Source organism: Sinohyriopsis cumingii, chromosome 4, assembly GCF_028554795.1.
Source record: "Sinohyriopsis cumingii isolate HCF-2022 chromosome 4, ASM2855479v2, whole genome shotgun sequence".
NCBI lineage: Eukaryota > Metazoa > Mollusca > Bivalvia > Unionida > Unionidae > Sinohyriopsis > Sinohyriopsis cumingii.
This window is the reverse complement of record NC_142964.1, coordinates 51,208,124-51,226,652: the sequence shown is the minus strand read 5'-3', so window position 1 is coordinate 51,226,652 and position 18,529 is coordinate 51,208,124. Positions and strand designations below refer to the sequence as shown.

General features: G+C 38.0%; 1 protein-coding gene across 1 annotated transcript; it reads right to left on the bottom strand.

Moving 5' to 3' along the window:
• Positions 1-3,818: 3,818 nt before the first annotated feature.
• On the bottom strand, positions 3,819-7,128 carry LOC149801148 (tubulin alpha-2/alpha-4 chain-like). Its single transcript, XM_089955168.1, has 3 exons — positions 6,970-7,128; positions 5,450-5,672; positions 3,819-5,172 (listed from the first exon to the last, which is right to left on the bottom strand). The coding sequence occupies exons 1-3, from the start codon at positions 6,970-6,972 to the stop codon at positions 4,040-4,042; spliced, it is 1,359 nt and encodes a 452-aa protein (XP_089811294.1). The 5' UTR covers positions 6,973-7,128; the 3' UTR covers positions 3,819-4,039.
• Positions 7,129-18,529: the final 11,401 nt, after the last annotated feature.

The window sequence follows — 18,529 nt, the reverse complement described above, 5'->3', positions numbered from 1 at the left end:
CCAACTCATTGAATTTGGTTAATTGCACAGGTGGCTTACACATTATTGGTAATTTTTATTGTCCATTAGAATAACTGGACTAAATTTGGTTAAGAACGAGCTGGCATTTTAGGGAAGCACACAACATCCTTGTCTGGCTTGCCGAGCTCCTTTCCTCCTTACCTCGCTCGGACAACGTACACAGACGGAGATGTGAACCAATTTCCACCTGTCCAAAGCTAGGTGTCCTGTTGTGACGTCATCGCTGCGACCAATCGCAGCAGACGTTACAAACTGCTTGGGTCACCACATAGTGCAGTCCACAACTGACTGAATTCCAACTTTATGATAACATGAGTATGTGTTGGGTCCATTCCCACTCATGAAAGCCCTTCATGCAGGTCGTTAGGGACGCCTAGTCCCACAACCTGATGGCTAAATTAGCAGTGCTCTGTGAGCATATAAATGCATAGGGATGTGGCTCTAATTCCTTCCTCCAGGAACAATTATCAGTTCGCCGTTCGGACATAAACCAGAGGCACATGCATTCCGTGCGAACGCCTCTTAAATCCAAATAATCAATCAATCAATCAACCAAGCAAGCAATCCATCGTTCGCGCTAGGATGAGACACAAATCCTTCCCCCAGGAGTAATTAAACAGCCAGCCGTGCTAGCATAAATCGTCGTACATGCCCTAGCGGGCGAACACGACGTAAATTCAATATAGATAGAGATCGTTCGCGCCATTCAACATTGAATAAACGAATGTGGCAAGGGGTTTATTTAACAACTTGAAAGACAGTTGGTGCAGGATGATGGATGGAGCCTATGTGGTGGAAAGGCTTGCAAATTAATGGAAGTTTCAAGGTAGCCTAGACTTTGAAAGTAGCCATGGATCTGGTACAACGCATAATAGAGGAGGAAGTTGAGAAAATAAGAGGCTTCATTCAACCTCCGTATGTGTCAATGGGAACCTTGAAGGAGACACTTGATAATGTCATCAAAGTCAGGATGCTGTTTAGAAGATATATTTAATTTGACAGAGTGGTCATTTGTGAAGTGGGGGCTAGACCAGCTAAAGAAAGCTGAGGAAATGATGAGAAAGGCAATGAAAGAGGAGGTGAGAAAGATTAAAGATAACTGAGCAAAGAAGAGAAAGAAAAAAAAAGACAACAGAGAGAAAAATGAGGAGTTTGAAAGACTGAATAAAACCTGGATGAAGGTGCAGGAGAAATTTAGATCCATGGGACATCCTGACGGGATGCCAGAGAAGGAAAAGAAGAAGAAAGGAATTATTGAGAAAGTGAGGAAATGGTGGAAGAACTGGAGGAAATAGACGAAGAACCCAAAGGCCCTTTTCAGGGCCCCTCATATGCCTCAAAAAGATGTACTTTCTTGCCTAGTCAGTTGTTTGTGTTTGTATGTTATATTTTGTATGTGTTATATATGTCTATGTCCCGCCAAAACGTTCAAGGTTTTTTCGCCACTCTTTTGTCCGATTGAAGTCAGCCCCTTGCTACATTGTTACCAGTCTTCAGTACCGTTACGTCACCTCACCTGTTCCATTCCTATTGTCCCTAGACAGTCCCAATACTTTTTTGTCCCTCTATAGTCCCACCCATGTTAAAATTCCCCATGTTAAATTCTCATTGTCCCCAGGGTAGGATCCCCTAGTTTAACATTAAAGTCCCATTGCCCCATGGATATCCCCTATTACTACTGTTGAACTAGCTCAACATGAGAATCAGATGCAATTCATAGTATATTGATATTTGTTCCATATTATTTAATGGATAACCGAATTACCGAACACAGTTCTCAGCAAACATTCTTTTTGATAACACGTTAAAGAATTGTTTCTAGCAGCACAGTTAAGGGCATACCAGACGAGCATAGGCTGACCATGTATTGCATATCTGTTAAGATCAGACAGTAGTATCGGGTTATCGCTTTGTTTCACGTTCATGGTGCGTTGCATATCTACGAGGATCAGACAGTAGTATCGGGTTATCGCTTTGTTTCACGTTCGGGGTGACGAGATAAAATCTTTTAATAATTAGCAGAATTATGCTACTCGCAGTGGCCTAGCAAGATTTCTGCCCACCCTCCGGCCCCCTCCCCGCAAAATTTAATATCTGACCCAATTTTCGGGGGTCGCTTGGGCGGTTGCTAGGCCTCTGTGTCTGATCGCCGTACATTCATTGTTGTAGATAACATATTTTGTTTATGAAATGGCGTGATAATGAATTCTTATTTAATTTGATTCCAGCTTATTTGAAGCGTGTGAATTTTGCCGTTTGTGATTTGTAACGGTCGCATTTTTATGTGCCATTTAAACACCCTACAAATACTTTTATGCCACATGTTTTTGACGTTATATTTTACCTGTTTGAAAAGTAACAGTTACAAAGTTATTCAGGTCCGATACTGCAGTTGTGGCAGGAAAACTACTTCATTACTCGCGATAATTACACGTGAAAATATGTGAAAATATTTCAATAACGAAAGCACAAGGATAGACTTAACCTGGTTGAATATAAAGTTACTATTTTGTATTAAGCAACAATTTTTTTTATCAGTGGGTTTCTGCTCCAACAATGAAGATTTATTCGAGAAAGTTTAAAACGCACAAACAATTTCTCATGTCAGTGCTAAGAAATTTTAAAATAAGTATTTAATAGTTAGAATGAATTCAGTCGCGTGTTTCCGAGAAAGACAAGCTAAATATGAAAGTGTTTTCAAGACAGCCAAAATAAAAAACATGTGGATGGGGGTGTGAAAGCGAATTATATAAAATTGTATTATTTTATTAAAAACTATTCAGGCATTAGGCGTTGCCGCATACCTTTTTCTCCGATAATACCCAAATGTGCAAAATTCCTATTTGATCAGCAAGGTAAGTTTGCTTCCTGTTTGAATCTGACCATTTTGAGAAAGCTAGCAGTAATCGTCCTGAATAAACTTTCCACTAGACCTCTGTCTGCGTGGGTTCGATTCTATGACTCGGCCAATGTGGGTATGTGAGAAAGCTGCCAGTAGCTTCCCGTGGGTCAGTGGTTCTTACCAGGGTTTTCCAGGATTCTTCCTCCACCAGTTATACTGGTCACCATATATAGCCTATCTTGGGCTGAGATATGGCGTTAAATCCTACAACAACCAACCAACTTTTCCAATGGCAATTTTCAATCTGATTACTATAAAAACTATCACGCCAAGACACGCACAATCACGTTTTTTTAGTAAAGAGTATAGATTGTTGATTATTTTTCTACATTCTTGTTTGGGATCATGTCCCGTAAGAAGCATATAAATCTGGGGATGGGAGAAGAGCGAAGCACGGTCTATATTTCCAGATGCGCAAAATCCCAATAATAATATCTAAAAGCGCGTTATGAGTTTACTCCAGGCTTTAAGTATCCAGATGAATTCTGTCGGCTACAAATTATCTGAATGCCTTTATAGGAAAACGGATGAAAACATTTAAACCCCATGGAATCGCAATGGGGTTCAAAATTTCATTGCAGCAAATGTTTTAACTTGACAGACTGTATATTGTCTCTGTGATAATCATACCATTCCACTGCTAGTGCATGGAAGCATATGTTATGACTCATTTATTTTGTGTGAATGCCAGACTTAGCATACGTGTAAAAACAACGAGAGAATGACGACAACGATGACGATAATAATAACAACATCACAACAACAACAACAGGACATGCACACGATATATAAACCTGGAAATGAATTTTCAAATATGGGCCTTTATTACTACATTGCTAAGTCCAATGGCTTGTCCCTTAATTTCATTCGTAATTTACCAAAGAAAAGAAAGAGGCAGGAAGTTAAATTTTAATTCATAAAATTTACCAATGCTAGAAATTTCCAGGTCAATAAATCAACAAATAATAAATATTTTGTAATTTATAATGAAGTAAAATCCATAATGCATTCAAAATATTTTTAAAAAATAATAAATGGTAAAAGTTGAATTAAAAGCAGGCAAGTAGAAATACGTCCATAGCCAAGAACAAGGCACTCGTTGAATTGCTACATCTTTTAATATTCCTCCTGTCCCTCTTCCTCACCTTCTCCCTCCACACTGTCCACACCAACTTCCTCGTAGTCCTTCTCCAGAGCTGCCAGATCTTCACGAGCCTCAGAGAATTCCCCTTCCTCCATACCCTCACCTACATACCAGTGGACGAAGGCTCTCTTGGCGTACATCAAATCAAACTTGTGGTCAAGTCGGGCCCAGGCCTCAGCGATGGCCGTTGTATTGCTCAACATGCACACTGCACGCTGCACCTTAGCCAAGTCACCTCCAGGAACAACTGTGGGTGGCTGATAGTTGATTCCTACCTTGAAACCGGTTGGACACCAGTCTACGAACTGGATTGTCCTCTTGGTCTTGATGGTGGCAATGGCAGCATTGACATCTTTTGGCACGACATCACCTCTGTACAGCATGCAGCAGGCCATGTACTTGCCGTGACGTGGATCACACTTTACCATCTGGTTGGCTGGCTCAAAGCATGCGTTGGTGATATCGGCAACGGTAAGTTGTTCGTGGTAAGCCTTCTCGGCAGAAATGACAGGAGAATATGTGGCCAGAGGGAAGTGGATACGCGGATAGGGCACCAGGTTGGTCTGGAACTCAGTCAGATCCACGTTCAAAGCACCATCGAATCGAAGTGAAGCCGTAATGGAGCTTACAATCTGAGCCATCAGACGATTCAGGTTGGTGTAAGTTGGTCTCTCAATGTCCAAATTTCTGCGGCAAATGTCGTAGATAGCCTCGTTATCCACCATGAACGCACAATCGGAGTGTTCCAGGGTGGTGTGGGTGGTCAATATGGAGTTGTATGGCTCAACGACAGCTGTAGAGATTTGTGGGGCGGGATATACGGCAAATTCGAGCTTGGATTTCTTGCCATAGTCTACGCTGAGCCGCTCCATCAGAAGAGATGCAAAGCCAGATCCAGTACCCCCGCCAAAGCTGTGGAAGATGAGGAATCCCTGAAGACCGGTACATTGGTCAGCGAGCTTTCGGATCCTGTCTAATACAAGGTCAACGATTTCCTTGCCAATGGTGTAGTGACCTCTAGCGTAGTTGTTAGCAGCGTCCTCCTTACCGGTAACCAACTGCTCTGGGTGGAACAGTTGGCGGTACGTGCCGGTCCGAACTTCATCTGAAATGGCACGAGTTGGAACATCTTAGGAACCTCAATACTGTAGGTCACTTTACAAAATAATACTAGAAATATTTTAAATTTCAAAGGTTTACAAACTTTCGAATGCATCTGCAATAAAGTGTTCTACACATGTTATTGTCGAAACATCTTAAGCGATGACGGGACAGTGGATGAGGGATATAGATTGCATCAGAGTTTTCTGTTGATTTCTTTATTTTGAAGTGATAATTTAGGTACTTTACAGTGAACGTCATAAACGGTGACTGTGTCTTACCCACGACGGTTGGTTCTAAGTCCACAAAGACAGCTCTTGGCACGTGTTTGCCAGCCCCTGTCTCGCTGAAGAAGGTGTTGAACGAGTCATCTCCCCCTCCAATGGTTTTATCACTGGGCATCTGACCATCAGGCTGGATACCATGTTCCAGACAGTACAACTCCCAGCATGCATTACCAATCTGGACTCCGGCCTGACCGACGTGAATACTGATGCACTCTCGCTGAAAGAAAATAATGGGCTTCATAAAGAATGAATGTTATGGTTTAATAAAAGGGGTTTGCTGTTTTACTCTAGTTAACGGATTTTTATGCAAAAATGACAGACAATATTGTTACCTACTGGAAAAAGAATCTTTGATGAAGAAACTTGTGATAGCATTGTAATTTCCATCGATCCTCTATTAACATTAAGGATGTATGCTTAAAAATCATAGAAAAACTGTTAATCCTGTCAACATTTTTTATAGGAATTTCGGAGGCAGAGTTCTTATTCGAAAACATAATTCAGAACTATCAACTTCACACACACACACACACCAATATTTACAGACGAACAACACATTTCCATCACACCCCCATGAACACATATCCCTGCTGCTGAGACAGATGTTTAAATTGTCGACATATCTTTGAGCGATAAATAGAAGGACCTTCTAGTCAATCGACCACAAATTCACTGGACCTAAAGGTTGCAATTGCACCTGTAGCATTGCAAATCTCTATACTAGCACCTTTATCAGTGTAATGCATGTGTTGGTAAAATATTATCACTCGCATAGTGCTGTTTCCACGATCGTAGTCGTAAATTTGCATCTTTCTTTCAGCAGACTTATTAGTCCATACAATGTAAAACATAGATATGACATAGTGTTAGAATACAGGCTAATGCAAATAAAGATGCAAAGAGAAAAGGAAGGGAATTTAAAATTAGATTAAAGGAATCAGAGCTGGCAAGTGAAATGCACGTCCCTATTTTACACAGAAGTTCAGGTTTTGATGTTTCTAAAAAAGATGAGTACCCCCTTTTAAGGAAAGAGAAGTAGATAAACATTTTCCTCATTTTGAAAAAATTATTAAAATCTGAAATGGCCAAGAGAACATTGGATTCTATTATTACAACGTGCACTTTTGGCAAGGCTCGTGACATCTACACTTCCCTGTCAGTACATCAATGTTCTGAATGTGATCTGGTTAAGGAATGCATCTTGAAGGGTTATGAGGGATGCTCTCTAATTGAACTACCGAGACTCATTTTTGAAAATGCGCATAGACAATCGACGGAAAAGAATTTCCGGCATGGACACAATTTATTAAAATAGGTTGTTAGTTGTCAAAGTGTTTGCTATATGCATTGACACGTGTGTGGGGTTAACAAGTATTTTCTCCATTACAGCACGATTATAGGTTTAAAGGTAGTAATAGTGGTAGTATTAGTAATAATTGTTGTTGTTGATGTTGTACTAGTAGTCATGATAGTAGTAAGGGTTGTTGTTGTTGTAGTCATTAAGTTTTACTCACCATTTTTGTCGTTAGATCTCGCTACAAGAGGAAGATGACCCTTACTCACTTCTGACTTCAATCGTCTAATGTGAGCTGATGACAGATTTTATTGTGCAAATCTAGTTTTAAGCTCTTCTGTTGCTATAAACACAGACACATCAAGAACGCTTCACTACATAGTATCTAAGATGTTTTCAAGTGCAGCTTGCAAATCATGTTTCCTTATCAATTTCATGGCGTCACACTTGAATGCAAAGTCTGGTAAGCGTGAATGTTGTATGCTTTAAATAAAACCGCGTGCATTCGAAGATATAACAAATGCTAGCGGCGATGGGCATACTAAATATACCGATAATAATGTAAATTATAAACCGTTATGGATGAGGATATGACGAAATTGTTGATCCTGAAATAATCATATGTACGACCATTCAATATGGGGAGAAACTTTCCAAGTTAGTATTCATTAAAATTTACACTTATAAGCCATGCACGCATTGATATAAGTATTCTTTATTCAAATAACTATTTTTAAAAAAATACAAATAAATCATTCATACATCCATGACAAGTATTAGCAAGTAGGGATGATAATGAGAGAGAGAGAGAGAGAGAGTGTGTGTATGTGTGTGTGTGTGTGTGGTAAGGTAAAGATACAAATGAATGTGTGCTACCCGGACATCTGAAAAGGCAGGTACAAGTCATGAATTGATACATTATCGGATGGACATGCAGATAAAAGCATACCTTTATACATACATGCATACACATACATACATACATACATACATACATACACACTTATACACACTTATACATACATACATACATACATACATACATACATACATACATACATACATACATACTTATGTACGTACACACATACACACGTACGTCCCTACACACACAAAGGTGATTGATTTAATCTTTTAACTTCATTTATATCAGTTTTAATTTATCTTAATTCGTATATAATATGTTGATTTACATGATTAAAACATTGGATCTCGGTTTCCTAAGGCATCTGTATTGGTTGATTTTCTTAAACGATTGGTTCTAGTGAGTATTAACGTTGCATAGTGACGGGCTACACACACGCTTTGCACACACTGCAATAGCGTACGTAGCTGCTTCTTCTGTACTTGTAGGTCTATTTCACTTATCATGAAATCGTCCATTTTGGGTGGAAAGAGGAACAGTTGGCACATTTACAAAATTCTCAGTATTTGAATGTCTCCTAACGTTGTCTCTCTATGGGAAAAGCTGATCAAAGTTCAGCATCATCATGCTGGGATTTGCTAAATTAAGAAAAAAAAAAAATGAAATTTCCTCTTAGTTTGGTGAATCAATCGGCATGTTTTTGTGAAAGCCATTTAAGATGTGAATAGCGTCAGCAACCTGCAATGTATCTGAATAATTAAAAAAGTTGCTTATTCCAGTTTCTCTTGGCCAGTTTTCTTTCGATTACACGATATCACACAGGCTCCTGCTGGATAATAATAATAATAATAATAATAATAATAATAATAATAATAATAATAATAATGACAATAATAATAATAATAATAATAATAATAATAATAATAATAATAATGATGATAATAATAATAATTAATAATAATAATAATAATGATGATGATAATAATAAATAATAATAATAATAATAAAATAATAATAATAATAAAATAATAATAAGACTAATAATAATAATAATATAACAATAATAATAATAATAATGATTATAATAATAATAAAAATAAAAATCAATAGTGATAATAATAATAATGATAATAAGTAAATAGATAGCTTAAATAAAAACAGTGTAAAAGACTTAATGCTGATAGGCAAATCAAAGAAAGCGATAAAATGTATTAAATTTGTCAGAGAAACGAAAACATTTGTAAAAGCAAAACATAAGCACATACCAGACACAAAAAACAGACAAACTGACACCTGATAAATACTTTGCAAACCATAAATGTAAGCGAACTATTTCATTCCATTCAATGGAAAAGAAAAATGCCAAGTGATCTTATGTTACAGTTTATCCGCACTCGCAAGTAATTATTTTCTAATTGCTGTCTTCTCACCGTTTTCGTTGCAATACTGGTTTGATTTCATCAGGTTAACAAAATATTTGCACCTTTGGTATTTCTTTTTTCGACCTTTTATCTGGTTTATATGTTTTCTTTAAACAACACTGAAAACAACTTACATTCTCAACTTATACCTCCTGAAATATTTACATATGAATCCGACGTTGTATTGCCCTCCAAATTCATTGTTTCGTAAGTTAATAAAAACTTTGAACATCATGGCCTGTTTAGAGTCATTCAAAAATAAACTAGACAAATAATAAATCTTTTTTCTTTGACAATGTTTTTTACTCATGCCTTTAATTATCTGCTTGCAAATGTGTGAGTCGCAATATCCAGCCTTATTGTTGATGATCGATTATTGTATAGACGTCTAAATTATACATTTTACAATGCCAGCAAACAATTTAGAGATTGTTTTAATGGAATAATATCAGCATAACATGCGAGCTGTTACAATATATGCCCCACAGTATAATTTGCTTCATTTTGTTACATGGTGATTATTTGAAATTTGGAGTAACCAAATTATATGTTCTGCTTGAACTAGTTAGAATTGCATTTTCAACCTGTTGGAGTTCTTTTTATTTCGGAATCACGCTATTTTCAGCGGGTTTCCATCTGTTAAAAATATATTCATTTTTTAAAGTCCAAGCAGTCCCGCCTATTTTATGTATTTGCGTTCCATAGGTCTTAGGTGTCAGATAATCATATAAATCACTAGATACAATATATATATATATATATATATATATATATATATATATATATATATATATATATATATATATATATATATATATATATATATATATATATATATATATATATATATATATATATATATATATATATATATATATATAATTCTTTGCTTGGTTTAATTGGAATCAATCAATTGAGTTGTAGTATATATTCTTATAAAACGATACGGTTGATCAATAAATCTAACTATTTTCTAGTCATTTTGAATAAAATATTACCAGATTCTGGCTTGGAGTGTTCTCTTAAACCTCTCCTTTATATATGCTTTCTAATCGGCGTAAATGCGAAAATATTCGATAGTTTCGTTCGCCAATGATTCATTAAGCTTACTGTTATAAAACTACTTCCATTCGTCGAACTATATCTTTCTAGTTTGCTTTGATTAAAGACTTCTATTTGCATCATATATTGCATCATCCTTATATTTAGGCTATAGGTTCTTAGTAAGCGTATTTTATGAAGACATATTTTACCGTCAGGATGCGTTTGAGTCCATTGTTGTTGTTTTATTTTCCTACTCTTGCATAGCAACAACGTCTGCTTGCCACATGTCAACCATGAGAAATAACCTCTTTGGTACAGAAAGCTTTTCCTCTTCTGTTTAAACAATATATAGGTAGATTGGTCGGTTAGCCATTACTTCACTTCAGCGTTCTTTAATCCCTTTTTAACCCGTTTAATTTGTACCATAGTTGGTTCATTTCTGCCCAAGCAACTGGACTTTCCGGGTCATAGTATAGATATCTCAAATACTCTTCTTTGTCTTGATTTGTAAAGTCTCCGCCATCATTCATTTAATTTAAATTATTGTTGAAGTTTAAATTAAATTAATTTTATCAAGCTCAAAATATTTCAAGATGTAGTATGTATATTTTCAGACTTTTGCTATGGTATTTTCTACGTAAGGTTTTCCTGGTGCAGGTTGGTGCATCACCTCTGTCTTCTTTGTGATGGCTGTGAGACCGAAATTGTCACAAGCTGAAGAGAAATGGTCCATACTCTGTTGCAAGTCAGACTTGGATTTGGCGTTCACGGAACAATCATCATTAATTAGGATATCACGATTGGCCATAGTCACGGAATGCACATGTAAGCATAGCAGAGAATATAATACTGAAAACGTTTGGGACCAACACGCAGCTTTGTTTGACTGCAGTGGTGACATGGGATTGCTCACGTGACTCACCGTCGTCCGTGACGCGATCAAGGATGCCATCATGGAGTTTCCGAAACTTTACGATGAATTTACCTGGGCAACCAAATTTTGCAATAATCTTCCAGTGGCCACCACGACTCTTATGCTAAAGGCTTTCGACAGGTCGATGAATGTAATTAACAGGTGGGAATTATGTTCTTGACGCTTCTTCTTGAGTTGGCGAGCTGCAAACACTATGTCTGCGCTCCTCTTACTTTAATCAGCCCACACTCAGGCAGGAACCGTTTTGATCGATATGATGTATAAGGCCATTCGTACAAAATGCTGGCGAGAATTTGGACGTGTATTTAAAGCAAGAATATAGTCGGATGGTTGTAACAGGCTTTTTTCTGTCGTCATTGCGCTTGTACAAGTGGACGATGCATGCATCAGTGTACTCCATTGGTAGACATGTTTGATTCTACACTGACTGGAAGAGTTTCGTCAGTTTCTGTGCCTCCGTTTTTGTAGACTCCTACTGGTATAATATTTGATACGTGTGCTTTCTTATTTGACAGAAGGATAATTGCTTATTCAGCTTCAGTCAACGTTGAGGATCAGAAAGAGATATATTGATTTCCACTTGGAGGAGTCAATCAGTTGCCTCCTCACCGATATGTGATTGTTGATTGAGGTTGTTGTAGAACTATTCTGTCTATCATTGTATCATCTTTTCTTTCTCAAAGATCTATGTCGTGCCGACAGTACTCAGTTTTGGAGATGTTCCTGATAACTACGTCCCGTAGATTGTCTTCAAAATATCATATAGGTTCTGCGTGTCATTCCTGAATCTCATCTACCTTGTTGATCAGCCCTCTAGCTATCAGAATTTGCATTGGACTATCCTCTTGATGCTGTTGAGGGATGCATTCTTAGATGATGACGTGTAGTCTTCTAAACGGGCTCTTTAAGTCGGTGTTCCTCATTAAGTAGCCTCCGTGCGGCAGCATCGTTTTTATCGAACCAATCTTTGTTGTTTACCTGTGGTGTGATTGAGGGTTTTGAATGCAGCCATGTACATAACACATCTCAATGATATCCTGTTTTCCTCGACGTCCTTCTTGTTGGAAATAAATTGTTTCTAGATGGTTATAGTTGTTCAACAAACGCCTGTTTCACCTTCTCCTGCTTAAATATGGAAACGTTGTTCTTACTGAGAACCTTTTGCCATGTTGTCGTCCCCTAGGCTCGTAGCCTGATATTGTCATTGTGCACTTGTTATGGCCTTCATCACTCGAACATCATGGTTGTCTCTTCTCCTGACAATGGCATATTCGGCGAGATACAGGTGTGTGAGTGTGGGTACATTTAAGACATCTTGTTGCGGTTTGGCAGATGGAGCACTGTTGGTGATTACTAGGCCGTGTTAAGCGCATGTCCTCAACAGGACGAGTCAGTGTTATTGCATTTGCCAATGCCATTTCTGCTGATGACTCCATGTCTGATTTGCAGAAACTCTAGCATTAAAGTCACCAAGAATGATGAGCTTGTGTAATTTTGCAATAAGATAGGAAAAGTCTTCATAAAATTGTCCTTGATCTCCTCTATGTTGGTCATGGTGGACTCATATACCCTGATAAAAATTGCGTGTGTTTTTCTAGATAGTGTGTGTTTCGTTGCATTAGTCTGTTATTCGCGCCTTTTGGGAGACATGTAAGCTTCCTGACAATATGCCATCTGATGGAAAACCCAACACCAGCTGCAGGTCGCTCTTCCTTGCTTCAGTCATACCAGAATAAGTTGTATCAAACTCTGATTTTAGTGAGTTGTCTTTCTTCAGGCATGCGAGTTTCACCCAGGGTCGCTATCTGTATGTTAATTATAGCTAGTTATCTACCAACTAGAACTGTTCTACTCTTTTGCCTGCATGCTGGTTTGCTTTACTTTAATGTGAGCATATTGCAAGCACTGATGACGAAAGAAGTCACATTTTACTTTCTTGCTACATTTTCGACCTCTAAAGTGGGATCCTCGTCAGACGTGCTGACCAGAGTTAAGATGAAGCAGGCAATGTTTAGGGTGCTTCTTTTAGTCCATTCCTAGGGCTAAGGATGTGAGCATTGTAATTCTAAGTATGCATATTCTATTGCCTAGGGGGCTGCAGAGCTCCACTGCTGCTTCAGTGTATCCTCACCTTTTGCTTTGCCGCACGTCCATCGCAAAAGGACTTGAATGTACGATATGGAGTGGTACGTGGGGATAATGCCATTTCTTGCGCGCAGGTTGGATTTAACTGAGGGGAAAACTGCGGAAAGCCACCCTCACACTCTCTATCTCTGTCTCAATCCAATGGCACGACAATGCTGAAGCGTCTTGAGATGAGTCCAGATTATCTCTGTCTCAATCCAATGGCACGATAATGTCGAAGCGTCTTGAGACGAGTCCAGATGGAGTGAATGGTGATCAAGTCCCACTGCATTTGGACTGATACCCTGCACTGTCCACACAGTTCTTGCCATCCGCCTTCATCAAGTCCCACTGCACTTGAACTGATACCCTGTACTGTCCACACAGTTCTTGCCATCCGCCTTCAGTCGATGAAATAAACATATCTGATGGACCGCTTGAGGACTTTCCAGAGGGAACCAGGTTTAACTAATCATTCTGGGTCAATATCCACAAATAGTACTGGTACTTATAGTACCAGTCATTTCAAAACAGAACTCACTACAGATTAATTGTTTTGAAAATAAAAGTTCATAGCCAATGCGTTTCTTCCTTTCAAAATGTGATATATTAATTAAAGTTTTGTATGATAAATTCCCGATTTGTAGCACACTTTGTATAACCTTTGAAAGAAATATATAGATGTACGCGATCTGAGAAAACCTGCAACTTTATAACCGGATATTCCAACTCCAAAACTTTCCTCTCGGGTATTCATAATGTTTCGTAAACACTCGTTTACTATTTCCTTGTGCTGAAAAATAGGCCTTGTTCCAATGTAAACTTTTTAAAGGTTTTATCTACTTTTCAGTACCCAATCGTTTGATCATCTTTTGTTATGGTGTTACAGAAGTTGTGACGTTCATCCAAGCTTCTTTTGTTTATCCCACTCTCTCACTGTAAGCATTTTGTAGCATTAGTTAGTTGTCTTCCATCGTTGATAAATTGATTAATTGCTGGTTCGGAATTAGTTATCTTTATCTCCTGATCTGATATCAACATCAAATGTCTTTATTACATTTTTTGAATAAGGTATACAACGTTTTTAAACATAGGGCTCCGGTCGGCCGAGTGGACTAAGCGCTCGCCTTTACCGATCGCTCCTCCGTCTGCATGGGTTCGAGTCTCTGGTTTGAGAAATGTGGGCATATGAGAAAACTTGCCAGTAGCTTCCCATGGTTCGGTGATTCTTACCGGGTTTTCGCGGGTTCTTCCTTATTTTGCGCTGAGAAATGGTATTAAACCCAAAACAGCAACAACAACAACAATAACGTTTCAAACTGGCTATATGTTATACACAGATCAAAGGAGCTTTTTTTAATACGATATCATAATAACTCGGTATACAATTAAAAATTACAATCCATGTACTGTAATAGTTACAAAATGTCATTATAAAATCCTTTACTTATATAACTATTGTTAAATCAAAAAAAATCTAAAATATTACATGCACACATGTATATAACAAAATGGCGCTTTACTCGCTAAACATAAACCTAATTCTTAGATGCGTGACGTAAATCTTGTGCTAAAGTTTAACTGGCTAGGTTGTTTGTTATGGCCAGGTAAATACTGCCTGCCATTCAATAGCCCGTAATCTCATTGAGTAGTTATAAATACAGGTAAGGCTGAACATATGTATATTTACTTTAGAACGCATTAAAACTCTGTTAGCGCTCAAGTAGTTTAAGTAGTGAGAAGTTGGATCGTGCTAACACATTTTCTGACGTAAGACCAATATTACAAAAGTAGACACTAGTGGATAACTGGATAACTGTCTGGTCAGGTTTCGTCTATAACATTACTTATGAGGAGGAATGGCCATCGTATCGGGTGTTCTAAATATGGTGTTGAAAGTATGTTGTTCTGAGCATGGTGTCGTAAGTCTGTGTGTTCTACATATGGTGTCGTAAGTCTTAGTGTTCTATGTATGGTGTTGTAAGTATGGTTTTCTAAGCATGGTGTCGTAAATCTTAATGTTCTGTGTATGGTGTTGTAAGTGTGAGTGTTCTATGTATAGTGTTGTAAGTCAGGTGTTCTAAGTATGGTGTCGTAAGTCTGAGTGTTCAATGTATGATGTTGTAAGTCTAAGTGTTTTATGTATGGTGATGTAAGTCTGAGTGCTCTAAGTATGGTGTCGTAAGTCTGAGCGTTCTAAGTATGGTGTCGTACGAATGAGTGTTCTACGTATTGCGTCGTAAGTATGGGTGTTCTGTGTATGGTGTTGTAAGTCTGAGTGTTTTAAGCATTGTGTCGTACTTCTGAGTGTTCTAAGTATGGTGTCGTACTTCTGAGTGTTCTAAGTATGGTGTCGTACTTCTGAGTGTTCTAAGTATAGTGTTGTAAGTCTGAGTGTTCTATGTACGATGTCGTAAGTCATGGTGTTCTATGTATGGTGTTGTACGTCTAAATGTGTTTTATGTATGATGCTGTAAGTCTGGGTGTTCTAAGTATGTTGTGATAAGTCTGAGTGTTCTAAGTATGGTGTTGTAAGTCTGAGTGTTCAATGTCTGATGTCGTAAGTCTGAGTCTTCTAAATATGGTGTTGTAAGACTGAGTGCTCTATGTATGGTGTTGTTAGTCTGATTTGTTGTACGTATAGTGTCGTACTTCTTAGTGTTCTAAGTATGGTGTCGTAAGTCTGAGTGTTTTTAGCATGGTGTCATAAGTCTGAGTGTTCTAAGTTTGGTGTTGTAAGTCTGAATGTAATATGTATGTTTTCGTACGTCTGAGTGTTGTAAGTATGATGTTGTAAGCATGGTGTCGTAAGTCGTAACTTTCTATGTATGGTGTTGTAAATCTGTGTTTTAAGCATGGTGATGTAAGTCAGAGTGTTCTATGTATGGTGTTGTAAGTCTTAGCGTTCTATGTATGGTGTCGTAAGTCTGAGTGTACTACGTATGGTGTCGTATGTCTGAGTGTTCTATGCATGGTGCCCTGCGTCTGAGTGCTTTATTATGGTGTCGTAAGTCTGAGTGCTCTAAGTAGGGTGTCGTAAGTCTGAGTGTTCTAAGTATGGTGTCATAAATCTGATTGTTCTAAGTTTTGTGTTGTACATCTGAGTGTTCTTAGTATGATGTCGTAAGTCTGAGTGTTCAATATATGGTGTTGTAAGTCCGAGTGTTCTAAGTATGGTGTCGTACTTCTGAGTGTTGTATGTATGATGTCGTACGTGTGAGTGTTCTAAGTATGATGTTGTAAGTCTGAGTGTTTTTAGTATGGTGTGGTACGTCTGAGTGTTCTAAGTAAGGTGTCGTAAGTCTGACTGTTCTAAGTATGTTGTCGTAGGCTTGAGTGTTCTAAGTATGGTGTTGTACGTCTGAGTGTTCTATGTATGTTGTCGTACGTCTGAGTGTTCTAAGGATGGTGTCGTAAGTTTTGAGTGTTTTTAGTATGGTGTCCAAAGTCTGAGTGTTCTAAGTATGTTGTCGTAAGTCTGAGTGTTTTAAGTATGGTGTCGTAACTGGGTGTTCTAAGTATGGTGTCATAAGTCAGAGTGTTCTAAGCATGGTGTTGTAAGTCTGAAAGTGCTAAGTATGGGTATATAAGTGGTCATAATGGCAGGCAGTGATAATCTTTTTCATTGGAACACGTTTGAACTAATGGCGTTAATATTCGCATAATGGAGGTATGTGCCACTGAATTGTCTGTAATAAAATGTTCATGCATTATATATAAGCAAAGATGTACTCGGGTTTTGTTCCCGCGTGCAGTGTTGCCCGATGGTAGTTGACTATTAGTCGTGGTTGTTTAAAAATACTGAGTTAGGTTTATATGTTGCAGCGTGCGCAACGTGCATGCATTTAGAAACCCGATCTGGATTTTCAACAGAAGGAGGGTACTTATAGAGTAAATTCTCGTTGTCTTATCAATACAACGTGTTTTGTCAAGAAAGTGTCCATATTACGTGAGCAATCTTCAGCTGTTGAAGTATGTGAAATATGAAATTGCATTCTGTTTTGTCAAGAAACTGTCCATATTACGTGAGCAATCTTCAGCTGTTGAAGTATGTGAAATATGAAATTGCATTCTTTCTTGCTATCTGTTTTATGTGATAGAAATGTTTAATACATTGGATGTTTCGGAATTTATAATAAATTTTGCAGAGGCAGACCCATGTGTCACAACGCTATGCTAATTCACGTGCGTGCATGCGTACTGTATATTATTATATTCGGACCTAACTGTGTCTCATGTACTACTCGGCTCAGTAATTATATTTGTAGCTATTTTTGATAGAGAACCGTCGAACCCCGTTGAGGTTTTTTGTAACCCGTATGCTGCGGTCGATGGTGATCTTGGTTGGAACAATGATATTGGTTTACTCACAGTTAGGGACCAAAGCTTCGGTACCAACGGTCTGCATGAATAAGGAGGCTCTCGAATGATATCACGTACTACGGTACAATGTTTGCCTTCTGTAGTATACTTGTTGACTACCAGTTTTTGAGAGCATGTAACTTAATAATACATTAATAATAATGAACCCAACTCATGAATCATCGTGAAACAAATTTACATAAGTGTTCACAGAAAACTGAGTTACAATTTTCCTTTGCTGTCGGTCTGCGCACTCTTTCTTTTCCGCTCAATAATTACTTCCTTTGATCACTTATACATCGTACGGGTACATTCTATAACACGTTTCGATTAAGAGTGCTCATAAATAGTATATGACATCATTATACGTGTCCCTGCATTTCAGATTTATGTATCGGGATATTTTCATTGCCTGTACTTGAACTACTTTTCTTGTATCGTTATTTGTAACCAGTTTCTCATACACTAAACAGATAACAACTGTCACGTTTGCTCAATCCCAGTTAGTAAGTCGTGTATAAACTAAGGCAATATTACGAGCCATGGTTTGATGTCTAAACACTGCTGCAGGCTAGAGTTATTCTTTTACTCAAGATTACCGTGACCAGAGAGAAGATCCGGCATCTTGCATCGGCACATGCGATAGATCACGCGAATTCCCACCTATGTGTTACAACATAGTCCTAAGATCAGTGGATTCCGCGAGGGAAACGGGGCGTGTTCTAAATCAGTCCCCACGTGGACAGACAGCGAGAAGGACATTGTTCGTTAAGTTTGATTGGATCGGGTCAAATCGACACCCAATCGGAATTGTGATAACAATTTCGATCTGAATTATAACTTCTAACTAGCAAGCGAAAATTTAGTCTCGCCTATGAAGATTGCTGAGCAATATAGTGTTACTCCGAGGAAGTCACTCGTAATTTGGCGGTAAAACTTAGAGAGGAGATTCTAAGAAAAGACGAAGCTTTGTAAAGGTCAGTAAGTTATTTGCTCGATTTTTGCAGAATATTACGGCATTATAATTGTA

Excerpts from the sequence above, each read along its gene's own strand:
- LOC149801148 (XM_089955168.1), bottom strand. Across the intron at positions 5,173-5,449 it reads CTTAGAACCAACCGTCGTGG|ATGAAGTTCGGACCGGCACG; the intron begins GTAAGACACAGT and ends GTGCCATTTCAG.